The sequence below is a fragment of the Malaya genurostris genome, chromosome 3 (assembly GCF_030247185.1).
Source record: "Malaya genurostris strain Urasoe2022 chromosome 3, Malgen_1.1, whole genome shotgun sequence".
Lineage (NCBI taxonomy): Eukaryota > Metazoa > Arthropoda > Insecta > Diptera > Culicidae > Malaya > Malaya genurostris.
The window spans coordinates 38,116,866-38,134,178 of NC_080572.1; the positions used below are offsets into that span (position 1 = coordinate 38,116,866).

Sequence of the window (17,313 nt, forward strand, 5' to 3'; positions counted from 1 at the left end):
GACATTAGGTCAGGATACAAGAATACCTTGCAAATCACTTGTTACCTATGACAATCAGATGGCCACATGTCAATATTGCCAAAAAGCTGTTCACTACGGTAAGCCATGTGATAAACCGGACAAGGAGACAACTATACCAAAGGACAACAGTGCTTCCTTCACACCAACCCCAAGCAACCCTAGTACACCTGTGACAGTCACCAACAACAGGGAAGTATCCCCTTCAACGAAACCATCCAACGTAACCACTATAGAACAAAGTACACCAGCTGCAGTTAACAGCTTACCATCCAACCAACCAGCAACTGCAAACAATGTACAACAAGGCGCATCTACAGCAACTAGCAACGAAATCAACAACAGTACCACGGCAATGGATGACGAGACGAACCACGAACAAACTGCCCCTCAATCCTCGCAGGAGGAAAATGGAAGCTCCTCTCCCCCTAGAAAAAGGGTGACAACGAGATCCAATTCATAAAAAAAAAATGTACGCAAATAGGCCTGAATAAAATTTCTTTTAAATAAAATAACGTTTCATTCATTATTCTGCATTTTGTTTTCAACGCGTGCACAGTAAAAACTTTGATACATACGAGTGAATTGGAGAAGATGTCGCTTAAGGCGACCGATTGTGAGAGAGACGGTTCGGGACGGTCCGTGAAGCGGAAAAAACTACAAATTCCAGAGAATCAACTGTCAGTCATGTGTCAGTGGCTACAATGAACACCTACGCTTCGTTGGATATTGATACCATCCGGATGCCGATCCGGATAATATGGATAATGCCACTTGGAAAACAGAGATCAGAAAAATCAAGCTTTCACCGTTGATGGTTGCCAATGCGGATTATCACTCATTGCGGAAGGCTCTACATTCACTGAATATTGCACCAACATACAGAGATGTCTATCTCCTCTGTGTGACGAAGAGCAAGCAAAATTTCTCCCCTCGCGCTGACAACTTCAACGAGAGCTCTTCTCTTTCACATTTATACACCACTGTTGTGTAAAGTGTACACGCATCATGAGAGCGTTTGTTTGTTTCCTTTTACCTCTTCCACTGAATCGCACCAAAGTGCTAGAGCATTAGCTAATAAATTCTCCGAGGTGGATGCAGATACTTTCACAGAGGTGTACACGCCGGTGAGCACTCTGCTGTATGGTTTTCGTAGATGAAGCGTGGACACGCAAAATCAGCAAAATAAAACAATTTATCGTAAAATTTTCGGTTTTCCTTGCAAATTTTTCATAGCAAGGCCAGATCTACTCTCTATTAATTGAAGTTCACAGAAGTGTTCGCTCATCATCACGCGCCAGTGGTCACTTGGGTGTATTTAGACTAGAGCGCGTGTGAGCGATTCATGCGAAGAGAATGTGTTTCACTCGCGCCAGCTGCTTTAACCTCAAGCACACACTCAAATGCTGTCTATTCGACACTGAGAAGAAGTGCGCTTTCCTCTTTGTGCGGTGCTTCGTTTTTTTCATCCTCGGTGTGGCAAAAATCTGACTCTAGCGTTTATCACTCTGGTGAAATGCCATCGCAACATTCAAGTTATGCAGCTTTGGAACCAAGCTGCTTTGCAACTCACAGCACGAGTATGATCTAGGGCAACGGCTCCCTATTTCATTTGAGCTCCTATTTCCATCTCATCCCTTCACCTCATTACTTTGAACATGAATATTATTCTACAACTTACCTGAACCAAACTGTGAAATGTTTTAGAATGATTATAAAAGCTATTGTCACACTTTCCTATTGAAAGAAATGGTTTTAAGTTCTTCGTGTTTGGTTTTTTTCATTTAAAATAAACTCACTTTTCAATTTAGGGCACATTTTCGTCTCAAGATTTACAGTTCGTCATGTTTCTGATTATCTACAAATCGATTCGTCTCAAAACATGATCACTTTTTCGCACAATTACACTACCATTGAATGCTGGATGACTTCATAATTAGTAATGTTCACTTGCCACTTGTTTAATTAACGATGTAAAACTTCAAAAGTTACCCGACAAACAATAAAAGTCTTTAAAAATATGAGATGAAAGTTTTTCACTTAATTCACTTTATTGCGCTTTGTTTTCATCTCATTTGGTTTCGCAAAGTTGCCAAGTTATCTCATATTGTTACAAAAAATAAATTGTTTTTCTTCTTCAAATTATTATCAAAAAGTTTTTGGTATCCGTGACATTAGTTTGATTATATTATTGATATTAATATTTAAATAAAACTGTTTTGGCTTCGAATATTACCAGAAAGAGCGTGTTAAATACTAATGAAATAACCATTGTGGCAAATCTAGTAGCACTGGTTTCATTCCGCTATACGCCAACATAACGCTGTGAAGTGTGTGTGTGTGTTTCATCGTCTGTGCACAGAGATGCCAGGTATTTTCATAGAAAATATGTATTACTTTGCATAGAAAGTCTATATCTGTTCTATCTGTTTTCACTAATAAAATGATGTTAAAAGATAGTTTTTTAGATCTCCGTAAGTCATTGCCCCATTAAATAGATAATTCAACGAGTAAATTTTTTTACCAATAATAATAATGTGGAAAAATCCTGGTGGGCACGGTTGTATCGTTTGAGTTGTATATCTGGCAGCGGTAAGGCAGTCGGTCACCAGAATGTCTGCAAGCCATATTTTTCCAGCTGGCAGCGTTTAGTCAGCCATCTGGCAGCCATGCGAATGCGGGTGAGAGTGTAATAGTGGAATATTTTGTTTTGATTGCTGTCGCCATTGCTAATTTATAGGATGAATAAAAGATCAACGATAGGATGGATAAAAATCCATTGAGATGAAATTAGGAGCAGAGTAGTGAAAACATCATTAGTGTTTTTAGGTGTTTTATAAATATTAGTTCAATTTTCAAGAAATGTGAGTCAATTTTCAACGTGGAGCAAGGCGAATGAAGCAGTAATATGAAATAGTTACAGTGATTTTAGTGGCTAAATCGAGGTTTGAAGGCGACGTCCTTACAAATGAGATGAAATAGGGAGCCCTTACCCTAGTAATGAAACATCTCCAGGAAACGAAAGCTGAATTTTTCACTCATAACAAGCCGAGTGAAAAACCATACAAATTTGGGCTGAGAGGACTTTCGTTAGTCAGCGAAGAGTCACTGATGGACAACTTATCAAAACTTGAAAACCCGGCTCTGGCAATTCATTGAATGAAACGTCGAGAAGAGGATAAACGTACGTACAGAGACGCATTATACATTATTCACTACAAGAAAGGTACGACCACGTTGAGACAGCTTAATGAACTGAAGGCCATCGATCATGCCATCGTGAAATAGGAACCCTACCTCAACAAACGCAGAGATCTAACTTACTGCATGAAATGTCTACACTTCGGGCATGGTGCTCGAAATTGCCACATGATGAGCCGTTGCAACCGCTGCGGATGGAATCATGCTACCAACGAGTGTGCAGTTGAAGAGGAATCTACCCCTCGCTGTGCGAACTGCGCTTGACCCACGAAGCAACTGAACGTAGTTGCCCGAAACGTGCTGAGTTCCTGAAAATAAGGAAACAAGCTGCACCTCAGCGAAAACCGACGAAGAAGAAGGTTCCACCAGTACCAACTGTACCGCCATTGGACCCAGTGAATTTCCCCAGGTTGAATAATCTACCGGATCCAATCCTCCTACCACCTGGTTTCAAACCTACTAATGATGGCCCTACTGTAAACTGTACTCCGCTATTTACTTCTGTGGAGTTGATGAAAATTTTCGTCGACATGAGCTCTGCGCTTCGTGGTTGCAAGACGAAAAAGGAGCAGATTCAAGTGATCGATTGCTGTACTTCCGAGCTTTGGTACGAAATTCATCGAGTCGCTAGGAGTTGAAATGGATACGACGATTGGAAGGATAAAATTCATCGCAGCATACTGCCCTAGACAGTGCTCACCAAACCAAGGAACTCAATCACAACTAAGAAAAGATCTGCAGAAGCTGACAAGAGGACGAAATAAATTCATCATCGCCGGTGATATCAATGCCAGAAAAAATCGGAAATGGAGAAATTCCAGAAATAATCGGAATGGAGCAGTGCTGAACGACGACCTTCAAAACGGTTACTACACTATCCTGAGTCCAGACAGTTCAACGTATGTTACCAGATCAGGGACCTGCTCCATCATTGACCTGTTTATCTCCAATCTTGCTGAGATCATCTCTCATCCTTTCATCATTGAAGACCTCAGTTCCGACTACTATCCTATTGTGGTAGAAGTTGGGTCCGGTGTTGAAACCCAGCAACGTACTCGGTGTGATTATCATCATGTCGACTGGTCAGCATTCAGCAGCAGTGTGGACAACAACATTAACTGCGATCGCCATCCAGAATCTGCAGAGGACATCGACAGACAACTAAATGAAGTTGAACGTGCCATCGCCAGAGCTCGTTAACTAAACATAAGAGAAATACCAATATTCCGTAAATCTATCACCATTGATTCTACCACTAAAACATTAGTTAGGTTAAGAAATATTTATCGAAGGCAATACCAGAAAACAGGACTCAGGGAAAAGAAAACTTTAGCTAATAAGCTCACTAATCTCATTAGGCAAAGAATGAACGATATCAAAAACAGGAACATCTCAGACCATATCAGTAAGCTAGATAATTATTCTAAACCATTTTGTAAATTGTCTAAACTTCTTAAAAACAAGCCGAAACCAATACCACACCTTAACGTTAGATTTTTACAAGATCTGGCATCTATTTTTAATCAATGTTTGGTCCTTAGCTACTTTCCCTCTAGTTGGAAAGTGGCCCAAGTAATCCCAATAAAACAGTCTGAGAAGGATCCCACCTGTCCGAAGAGCTATCGTCCGATAAGTCTCTTTTCTTCACTGTCCAAAATATTCGAAAAAACAATCCTGTCCCGTTTGCTAGATTTTGCAGACACCAATAACACTTTTCCTGAAAAACAATTTGGGTTTAGAAGAGATCGTTCTACAATTCACCAGTTGGTCAGAGACACCCTCTCGAGGAATAAAGCTGTTTTAAAACCAACTGGCACGATTTTGTTAGACGTTGCAAAAGCGTTTGACTATGTCTGGCACGATGACCTAATTCATAAAATGCATCATCTCAACTTTCCAACCTATCTAGTAAAAATAGTAAAACACTATTTGTCAAACAGAAGCTTCGAAGTCTTTGTTAACAACTTTTTACCAGATAAATTTCATGTTCCCGCTGGTGTTCTCAAGGCAGTATCCTTGGTCCAATATTGTTCAATATTTTTACGTCAGATATTCCGGCTCTTCCGGGTGATTGCATACTCTTCCTGTTTGCCGAAGACACCTCCCTCATCTACAAAGACCGAATAATTCGATTGTTAGTAAACAAAATGCAGAGAGGAATGGATGTACTGGTTGATTATTTCAGCAGTTGGAAAATATGCATCAACAGACCTAAAACTCAAGCTGTCATATTTCCCCACTCTAAATCTCCACGACTTTTCGCACCTGAGAATAACAAAATTAAAATAAATGGCTCTGAAATAGATTGGTTGATTGAGGCAGTTTATCTAGGACTGCCCATGGATAGCAAGTTTCTTTTTAGGTCACATGTGAACAAAATAGTGTTAAAATGCAACATTTTATTGAGATCTCTCTACCCATTGATCAACAGAAAAGCTAAATTATCAACTCAAAACAAACTAGCTGTTTCAGTTCGAGCTCGCATCTCAGCCAACACAGTCGAAAATCGTTTGCGGTCGAAGCAAAAGAAACAAAGACAATACAGTGCAGCGAACAATAGAGTGTACGGAATGGTCAAATACGATTTAACAAAGCCTGAAACTTGGCCAACAAGGCCAAATTCAATTTGTATAGATTTCAAGCGTTGCAAAGTTAGACCAGCAGCAAATGAAATTGAAATCTTACTTAAAGAACGAATGCATCTAGACGCTAATAATGTAAGTGAGATTCAATTCAACAAGGCGTCTAACTGTGTGTACATTATGTTTAAACGTGAAAGCGATGCAATTGCATTCGCTTCGGTTAACAAAGAGGTGCACAGCGTTGAGTGTGACAACATTAAATACAAAATTCCTGTGCACATGGTGGACAATGCCATACAAGTACGCGTGCATGACCTTCCCCCGCAGTCCACCGATGAGTATGTTCGGGAAAGTATGTCGCAGTACGGTGAAGTTCTTTCCATCGAAAGGGAAGTATGGCGGAATTTTTTTCCGGGTATCCGGAATGGCGTGCGAGTGGTACGCATGCAACTACGTAAAGCAATTCCATCTTACATCATTTGTAATCAAGACGGGAAACATCCGTGTAAAACGCTGATTACGTATGAAAATCAACTGGTTACATGTCAGTTTTGTGAACAACCTGCACACTACGGTAAACCTTGCACTGAAACTGCGAAAAGAACATCTTCAACAAAAGACAAGGTCAACCGTTCAACAACGAAAACTAGTGAGCGTAGTACTCCTGTTTCACCATCAAACCAACCAACAACTGCAACCAATGTACAACAAGGCGCTCCTACAGCAACTAGCAACGAGCTCAAGACTGCGAACAACAAGGAAAACGAAAAGAAGACTGAAATCAACAACAAAACCATCGATGGGGCAATGGAGGACGAGACGAGCCACGAACAAAGTGCCCCTCAACCCTCGCAGGAGGAAAATGGAAGCTCTTCTCCTCCTAGAAAAAGAGTGACAACGAGATCCACTTCGAAAAATTTTTTATTTAAAAAATCGGCTAATTCGGCCACGTAAAGCTTGTACGCAAATAGGCCTGAATAAAAAACATATTTTAAATAAAAAAAACTAGCTGTTTATAGCAAAAAGTTTATCCAGTCATTGAGTATGCAGTTTCAGTTTGGAAAAATTGCGCAAAATGTCATAAAAATAAGCTACAAACATGAAATAAAAGTCACTAACAATGTAGGATTGAAACAATAAGAATTAAAATTAATACATAGCCTAAGCAGATAATCACTAAAATATTTAATGTAAAAAAAACTAACGTTGCATTCTGTGCTGTACTTTTCGTGAGTTCAGAAGTATTCAAAGTTGTTATAAGTTGGAAAACTTTCGGTTTGTTGCGTTTATCGCAGTCGTCGTGTTCTTTCTCCATAATGGGTAAATAGCGTAACAGATCCGATGAGGATCTGGATCCTGCTAAAAAGCAGAAGAAAAACGATCAAAAAGCAGCAGCTGAACAGCTACTGCGCAATAACAAATTCGCCAGCTTACCAGTTGACGCTGATGACTCTACAGAGGAAGCAATTGAAAAGAAAGAAAACATGCTTCCCTTTTACGTGAGGGGCTTTCCATCAATGTTAAGGAAGGACTAAAACACGCTTATTAATTTTGGCCTTAAAGCAACTATCCGTCTTTGCACCAATGGATACAAAATTTCAGTTCCTCCGCTGAATCATTAAAGGGCAGTTGAAAATTACCTTCAACAAATTCAAGCTGAATACTTCACGCATGACATCGCATCAAGCAAGCCATTTACAAAATAAAGCGACACGATACGAAAGCGAAATATCGGGACCAGTTGTATCTAATGCATCTAGAAAGAGGCTCCATCTCAATGAAGGAAAAAATCATCTCGCACTGTCTGGATGGTAGAACCGCACAAGTGTCAATTAATAACAGTCTCTCTGAGCCATATGACGTGACTGCTGATGTTCCTCAGGGAAGCATTTTGGGTCCCATCTTATATTATATATGCAAACAGGTGTAGATGCATTTATTAAGTATCTTGCAGACTGGAAAATATGCGTGAATGAAAGTAAAACGTAGATCATCTTCTTCCCGTACCGCAACTCAGACCGCTTGAAACCGACATTTAGGAGGTTGTCACGGATAGGAATTTTCCACTGCGAAAAATGCACAAAGCTAACATTAACGTTTGGAGCCATTAGAAGGGCGGATTTTGCATGATGTTCCTCATTGTTGTCCATTTTTCGTTGTATTTTGCTCCAATGCAAACGACCAGCAGGAAAATGCAATCGATCTTCTTTGAAGGAAAACTGGCTCTGCGACCTGAGCGTTTGAGGTTTTGTACCACGCAAAAGGTCTGCTTCCATTGCCGATTGCTCCTCCTGGCAACCGAAGTCCAAATGAGAGCACGACCTGAGCGTTTTACGCTTTATACTTGGTTTGTTTCTTACTGATTTTGTTGGGGGAATCTCACCTCGACATCTAGTTCCGTCTGAAGCATTAGAAGAATTGACCATTTTTCAATCAAGTTTACCTCTTGTACTCGTCCAGTGGATAGTCGGAACTGATATGTGTCTGACTACCTCAAAACCGTCGTCAGGATGCGATAAATTCAAGCAAGCAAGCGTGATGAATTTTCCTCATAATTTCCGAAAGTTTTAGAAAATGTTGTTGTTCAGTTATTTATGGTTTTCTCATGCTGTTGAAAATTGAATAACAAATTCCTGGTCATATTTCCGATAGCTTGCAGAATGAATTATGTTGTAGAGTTAAGTACTTACATCAAGAGATATTCGCGATAAAGTTCTGCCCATTCTTGTACAGGGTAAGTTTTAAAAAGGCACCTCATAATAAAGTGAGTTTCAAACGGGTGAAACCTTATGGTGGTGTGCCGGCATCTCCCACACTACACCTTACTTTTATAACTATGTTACATGAAATCAAAACCTAAACAAAATATTGGAATACACTGTCTTACGTGCTCGCTTTACTCTACTAACTGCCAAGGTGGTACAGCACTAAACTAGATCGCATTTTCTCTTATTACATCAGTTTCCAGCGATGCGGGCTCTATCCATCTCATCGGCCGACGCCTTCATCCTGGTGTACGATATCACCGACAGTATCACGTTCGAGGAGGTCAAAGCAATCCGGGAACAGATTCATGAAATAAAATCCACCACCGCAGTCCCGATTGTGGTGGTTGGAAATAAGACCGATTTGGTCGATGAGGACGATGATATCCGACAGGTGAGTAAACGACTAATGAATACTCGAATTTTAAAGTCATACTGGTTGCGGAACCTGTTAAGTTAGGACATACTGAAATCTTTTTTGACAGTATATCAATTATTTAGGAAAATAAATGTGAATAACTTATTGTGAGAAAACCACTACAGGAATGAATCCATAATGATAAATCTTCACCGGAAATAAAATTGGTTTCATGGCTGCTGCCGTTGTACTTACTTTTTCCGGGAAGCTGTCTAACGTTCGAAAAAAAACCAGACTGCAATTCCCACGCTTTCCGATCTCAGTCAAAGAAGAAGTTACGACAGTTGTTCCGATTTATCCTGACGAATGGAAATCCCCAGCAGCTCATCAATTATTGGCTATTACACTGATCGGCGATGCTCAAGCGGAAACTCCGTTCAGTTTCCCCCCACCCGGAAAAGAGGCGACAGAACGAATGTGAGTGGGAAGCAAATATCGTTCTTCGGTGTTGAGCACCGATGAATATTAAAAACGGTGCAGAAGCCAGATTGGATTCACCGGAAGACGAACGAGAGTAGTGGAAAAGGAAGTGGCTTTCACTGTGGTTTTCTTCAAAGTCCGGTTAGCGAAACGAGATAATAGATCCATCAATTTTAAAACGAAAAATCTATAAATTGTTCGACTGTGGCCACAAATTGTGTTGAATTCGTTTTATAAATGTGTTTATTTTCAAACATAATCCTTGGAGGCAGCTCAATACTCTTCAAAGGATTATTAATTAAAAGTGAATGTTATGGTGTGTCTCAACTTATCATAAATTGTCGAAATAACACAATTAGCTTTAAAACCGACGATATGAAAATTTATAAATTTATTCCTTACCAGGCGAGGCTTAATGAACTTACTTTAGCTTTCTCCTGTATTCAACGAAAAACATACCTGAAAAAGATTAGTGAATAAATTAGTGATATTTACAGAATTCTGTTTAAACTTATACAGTACATCTGTACAACCGCGGAATGGTGTAGGAAAATATCATATGGGTATCAACTATCATTCACCAACTTCGGAAAATTCTATAATCAATGTCCATTGATCACCAAATTGCGAGTACTTGGCAAACTTGAAAAACGTGAAATTCGTCATGAAAAGCGGTCAGTTGGTGACTGTGTACAACGCAGTTGTTTATGGTCGTCTCAAAAGTTCATTTTATCGTTATGGAAAATCGAAAGTAATAGTACAGGAGATAGCTGACATCGTAATGATATCATAAGAAAGTGTATTCACATTTTGGTATGGACACTTGAAAACATATCAAAACATACAGTTCGCTTTCTCATCTCATCAAAGTCAGTCGATGAAACAAAACCGCTTACGTTCGGGACAGAAGAAACCAAGTACAGTAATGTGTAGTGAACAATAGAACGACCTCGAAATGAGTGAACCAAACGAACAAAAGCTACCGCCGACACGAAAGAATACAATTATTGTTGACTTGAGGCAGTGCAAAATTCGACCATCGATACGAGAACTTGAAGGTTTGCTTAAGGAGCAAATGCATTTTGACATTAAATGTGTGCATTTACTTCAATGCAATAAGACAAATAATGTTGTTTACATACAGTTTTATAAAGAGATCAAACAATTCAATTCAATTCACAAAAGACAATTAAGTACAACATTCCAGTATATATGGAAGAAAGTGCTATAGAAGTGCGTGTGCATGATCTTCCCTCAAGCGTCATCGATCCTTATATTCACAAAACTTTGTCCCAATACGGAGAGATTCTCTCTATCTAAAAAAAGTGGAAGAACTTTTTCCCTGGTATTCTAAACGCGTACGTTTGTTACGCATGCGCTTGAGGAGGCCTATACCTTCTTATGTGACATTCGGTCAGGATACAAGAATCCCGTGCAAATCACTTGTTACCTATGACAATCAGATGGCCACATGTCAATATTGCCAAAAATCTGGGCACTACGGTAAGCCATGTGATAAACTAGACAAGGAGACAACTATACCAAAGGACAACGGTGCTTCCTTCACACCAACCCCAAGCAACCCCAGTACACCTGTGACAGTCACCAACAACAGTGAAGTATCCCCTTCAACGAAACCATCCAACGTATCCCCTATAGAATAAAGTACACCAGCTGCAGTTAACAACTTACCATCCAAGCAACCAACCAACAATGTACAACAAGACGCATCTACAGCAACTAGCAACGAAATCAACAACAATACCACCGATGCGGCAATGAATGACGAGACGAACCGCGAACAAACTGCCCCTCAAGCCTCGCAGGAAAATGGAAGCTCCTCTCCCCCTAGAAAACAGTTTTCAATCAAACAGTTAAATCAATCATCACACTTTTGAATCCGCAATTGCACGAGAGTCTGCTTAGATTGGTCTTTATTAGGAACCAACATCCAACACGCGATCCCAGAATGTGGACTCTGCCTTGATTTGTATTTATCTTGTATCCGACGAAATTACATCAATAGCCCAAATATATGCAATTATATTTATGTACTTGCTAGCGTAAACGATTTCGATATTTAAGAATCTCTTCGTCAAGCTTGTGTTCAAGTGTTGCATGCATGCAATTATTTTTATAGCATTACGTTTCCCTTCCATTACTATTCTTTTTCTCATTACTGATCGAGTTCATCTAATATAAATTAGAAATTAATCTTAAGTACTCAAAATTTACCCTGGAGTTTCTCAGGCGAAAATGAAATAACATGTAATTTCATCAGAACTCGCATGACACAAGATCAGAGCAAACCAATAAAAGCTTCAAATCGTTTCATAGCGCTTTGCTGTCTAGCAACAACCTACCTCTGGCATGCTACACGTAGGACTGAAACGTTAGTTATAATATAGCTTATATTTATAGATTCGCAGGCTTCCTTTAGTTTCGCTTTTGCATCGATTGATCAATCAGAGCTATGCTTTCCCATTGATATATCGCTTACTCCTTCTAAACCGTTGTCTACGTTAGGGAAATCCGGTAAGCCGGACATTTTTAGCAGGCAAAATAGGACAGCTATTAATAAACATTTCAATGATATATGATTAAAAGTACTTGGCTTTGAACATTCAAATCAATGCAAAGAAATATTTCCAATCAATCAGTAAAATAATATTACTGATTAAAATTAAATTGACTGAGCTGTAAGTGCGCAAATGTTGACCACATTTTTACTGGTATTTACCCTTGAATTTCTAATTTGCACCCCTATATAGAAAACAAAGATGTGTTCCACATCAAAAGTGTTCTTCATTGAGAACTTATCAAATTACCTAACAATAGCCTTCGAACGCGTCTAAAATTTTCGAACATGGTTCTGGCATCTCTGGGGAAATTGAACGGAGAGAAAAAAAAGGTGTTTGACTGTTACGTTATTTATACCATTACATTCAAGGTACTGGGAGTGACAACAATTCGATCATCGATCTTGAACAATAATCCAACAGTAGTTTTCAAACGAGCCAAAACTTGATGGAATCTGTTTCGTCAGCGGAGAGACGAAAAAGTGCAATTTGTCATTTTTCATTTATACCGTTACATCTTCTGACCCGGAAAGGACAGCTTTTTGATCTGGAACAATGAACCAATACCCAGTAAACTAGAACATCGGACGGATCGTGTGTGTTTCGAACAAGATTGATGTTTACATTGTGTATTGCTAGAGCAAAAGAATGCAGAGCTCTCAAGGCAAGGAGCACGAACTTCTGTGACCGGGTAAAACGTGAAGGGCTAGTCGATGCCATTCATGCAGCTCAATCGGTCCGATGACCGAATCGATTCGGCTAGACAGAATTCACTGGGTAGTGTTAAGTGTTTTGGCAAATGCAAAATTGCTAAGCATGTTGCATGTTTGTCCGGCACAATGGAGATCGAAATAAAGTTGTTGCGTAAACTTGATAATTGTGTGATTATGTGCGATACGTATATGGCGTGTATGAGTACGACAACGGATGCGGAAAAAATGCTGGAAAAAAATAAAAAAAATTAATGATTTTGCAAGCGTGATCGACTTCGCGAAAAACTTTGAAACCAAAGCAATTGTTAGGAATGAATTATATGTTCGTAATATACTGTCTACCGCTGCTTCCGACAATAAGGAAATGATTGAAAGTGAGCCTAGTAGTGAGAAGCGTTCGACATAAAAAACAGAACCTGGATATTGCACATGAATAAAATGGAAACAAAGCGACGGAGGAACCAGTCCTAACATTTACCAAAATCAACCGAACATTTTTCCTGAAGAATAATTTGGGTTTAGAAGAATTCGTTCTACTATTCACCAGTTGGTCAGCGTCAATAACACCCTCTCAAGTAATAAAGCTGTTTCGAAAACATCTGGCATGATTTTGTTAAACGTTGAAAAAGCGTCTGGCACGATGGTTTAGTTCATAAAATGCATCATCTCAACTTCCTGGCAAAAATAGTAAAAAACTATTTGTCAAACAGAAGTTTCTAAGTTTTTTTTAACAACTTATCATCAGATAAATTTCATGTTCCCGCTGGTGTTCCTCAAGGTAGTATCCTTGGCCCAATATTATTCAATATTTTCAAGTCAGATATTCCGGAACCCTCGGATGATGGCGTACTCTCACTGTTTGCCGATGACACCTCCCTCATCTACAAAGACCGCATAATTCAATTATTAGTAAACAAAAAGCAGAGAGGAATGGATGTACTAGTTGATTATTTCAGCAGTTGGAAAATATGCATCAACGGAACTAAAACTGAAGCTGTCATATTTCCCCACTCTAAATCACCCCGACTTTTTCCACCTGAGAATAACAAAATTAAATAAAAATGGCTCTGAAATAGATTGGTTGAATGAGGCAGTTTATCTAGGACTGACCATGGATAGCAAGTTTCTCTTTAGGTCACATGTGGACAAAATAATGATCAAATGCAACATTTTTTTGAGATATCTCTAAATTGTCACCTCAAAACAAACTAGCTGTTTATAGGCAAATAGTTTATCCAGTCAATGAGTATGTAGTTCCAGTTTGGAAAAATTGCACAAAATGACACAAAACAAGCTCCAAGGTTCAAAACAAATTTTTAAAAATGATTCTGAGCCTACCTCCATGGACTAGAATTTCTCATGTACATATAATTGCTGAAAAATAAACAATAGAGCAGAAAATTGAAAGCACACACAATAAGTTCAAATCTAAATGTTCAACTTCTGAACATGCTATTATTAGAGCGCTTTCTAGTTAGGTTAGGTTAGTTTAGGTTAATTAGATAAAAATATACAATTACAAGGATATAAATCCAAGCTAGAAATGAAATAATCACTTACAATGTAGGACTGAAACAATAAGAAAAACAACTAAATTTAGACTAAATAGTAAATACCATAGATGTAAAGTTATAAACTGTATCACTAAAATATTGTAGCCACTGTATATGAATGTTGACAAAAAAATGGATAATAAATAAAATATGTAATATAAAAAACACATTGAGGACACCCACAGACACTCAGCTTTGTAATCTCTGCTTACCATAGCAATGAGATTACTAAGCATTGCATGTATCCTATTTGTGATACTTGAAGGTATGTCATGACCAGTTGCTTCCAGAATTGAATTGAAAGACACGTTATCGAAGGCACCTTTAATATTGAAAACTCCCAAACAAGATTACTTTTTTGGGAAAGCGTTTTCAATGTTGTAGACAATATCATGTAACAAAGAGTTACCACACTGATATGAAAGTTGCATTTTATGTAGCGGATGCACGCCCAAACTAACATCCCTGATATAGTGATTGACTATACGTTCCACTGTTAAAGATGAAATGAGTTAAGATTGGTAGGCCTGAAACTCTTTGCTTCCTCATAAGTTTCGCGACCGCCTTTTGGAATAAATTTGACAATTATATCCTTGAATTTTCTTCAAAACATGTTTGAGATATGCATACCCTTTCTGCAGCAAAACTGCGAAAAATCCATTCTAGGGTCAAAACTCTCAACTGCTCATTTGACCGATTCAACGTCAGCAGAGCAAGTGCTCAAGAATCGTAACTACCCGAAAAAGTCTCAGGAACAGCTTTAGGTAATGGCTCCATACATTCTGGAAAGTGAGTGTTAGAAAGATAGTTATGTACATCACCTTCATCAGACAAATACTCACCATCTGAAGTTCTTAAGAAACCTACATGAAATTCTTTCGATTTCGAAAGTAACTTATGTAATCTGCTAGCCTCGTTGAGACTAGAGACATTTGTGCAAGGGCTTTTCCAACCACTTCACTCAAACGATCCAAGAGTATTCCCGTTATCCCACGATTTCCTTGCTTAGAACAATTCTAGAATGCATTTTTTGAAAGCTTTCACACTGCCATAAGCGAGGCTTTATAGTAAAAGCTAAGGTGCAAAAGTTGAGCTTTTACTCACCCTCTTTTTCCCCTCCCGCTACTTTCAGATCCCACACGGAACGACCGAATCGATGATAACAGTCGACTGGGAAAACGGTTTCGTCGAAGCATCAGCAAAGCTCAATCGGAATGTGTCACAGGTAGGTATAATTGTAAATTACTCTTGCCCAAAACCACTAATGATTGTCCCTTCATTTCAGATTTTCAAAGAACTGCTTGCGCAAGCTAAGATCACCTACAACCTGAGTCCGGCCTTGCGACGACGACGGCGCCAATCGTTGCCACAGCAGACCAGCACTGGAAGTAGCACGGCGCCTCCAACGCCGCAGCAAGCCATGCCACCATCTTCGGTGCATGTTCCCTCTGCCGCACAGTTGGCCCATCTGCAGCAAATTCAGGAGAAGAGTCTCGGTGGAAAGCGAAACTCCTGTGTGCTGTCTTAAAATCCGTCTCGGTCCTCCATACATGCATAATTATGTTTCAATAATCAATCAGAATAATTGAAATCAAATAAAGTAACAATTTCCAAACAGTAAATCCGCTAAAAATGTATTTGACAAGTGTTTCATGTACTTCAATACAATACAGAACAAACAAAATTATATTTGTTGAATGTTTATAACACTTAGTCCTGACTTTGTTGTTGAGCTGACAAATAACATATAAAATAATCAGTACCATCTCTGCAAGGGAATAGAAAAAAGATGTAAAGAAGCGAACAGGATTATTACGGGTAAATCAATTCAACGCTAAGTAAATACAATAGAAGGATGATTTCCAAAAAAAAACATAACTAGGATGAAAACAGCTAAGCTGTAACCCAGTGCAACCATTTATTCAGAAAAGACATCGCCGCTATTCGTTTGTAGTAACTTTTAACTGAATGCAAAGTGAAAATGGAAGTCGTTCTACTATTCAGCTATGAATTTTAGCTACTCAAATATTTGAAACCGAAGGGAATTCTATTCCAAAGATTCAAATGCTTAATTTCTCTAAAATTATAAGCTGATATTTCAAAGTACTTCGATCTCTAACGAACAACAACACATTCAAACTCCGACCTAACATCTACTTCAAATATTCGAGTTTTATGAAAGCGCACAGCCTTCCTAATATTTTCCCTGAATAGTTAGAAACATCAACAATTTAAGCCAAAAAGAAGAAAATTGTAGCTACGCGAGATATGCGAAAAAAAAATGACGTGGAATATCACTGCTTCGCATATTTTACAAAACTAATAAAACAAACACCACAATAAGCTACCCGGAAACCAAGAATGAGATGCGGAATTTGCTGAATAATCATGATGAATAGAATAAAACATATGCTAACTGTTGTCGTACTTGCTATTCTATATTCTGATCGCATATCTTTAAAAGAAACACACCTCCTAGAGAAGTTCGAGAGACTATGCAATGTTCGTGAAAAAAATGTGCTAAATTATTATATACATATAGAAGTCAATGGAATAGCCACATTACAAATATATCTGATATAGAAAGTAAACGAATAATAAAATGTGCATTGCATGCGGAAATTGATAGGAACCAATAATACAACACAGAGTTGGAAGACTTTTTGTACTATAGCAGTAATCCACTCTGGAAATGTAGGGAGAAAACAGTTTAGAATGACATTAGTGTACTGTATCTGTGACAATGATGATGGAAAATAAATTATATCCGGTTAAAAACATCTTTTTTTTTTTCATAAATACGTTTATTTCTTAAGGCAGTTTACATAAGTTTTTCTTCGCCGTAGCATCACTTTTACATAATATTCTTATCCTAATTTAATTCTAACATAGTCACAACGTTTTGCATTTATTAAAACATATTCTCTTATTACTTAAATATCATCTTAGGTAACTCGTCATTAATTATGAAATCTACTCGGAAATATTATTTGAACCAAACGATTAACTTCTATAAATTATAAAATAAGCTGTTATTTTCAGACATTTTGTTAATAATTTCATA

General features: G+C 38.4%; 1 protein-coding gene across 2 annotated transcripts in view; it reads left to right on the forward strand.

The window, feature by feature from the left end:
• Positions 1–17,029, forward strand: part of LOC131439303 (GTP-binding protein Di-Ras2) — a 273,635-nt gene extending 256,606 nt beyond the window's left edge. For both annotated transcript variants that reach the window (XM_058610163.1, XM_058610162.1), the window contains 3 exons: positions 8,763–8,960; positions 15,382–15,474; positions 15,535–17,029. In XM_058610163.1, coding sequence (XP_058466146.1) covers positions 8,763–8,960; positions 15,382–15,474; positions 15,535–15,777 — 534 coding nt within the window. In that variant the 3' untranslated portion in view covers positions 15,778–17,029. The remainder of the gene's footprint in view (positions 1–8,762; positions 8,961–15,381; positions 15,475–15,534) is intronic.
• The last annotated feature ends 284 nt before the right edge of the window (positions 17,030–17,313 follow it).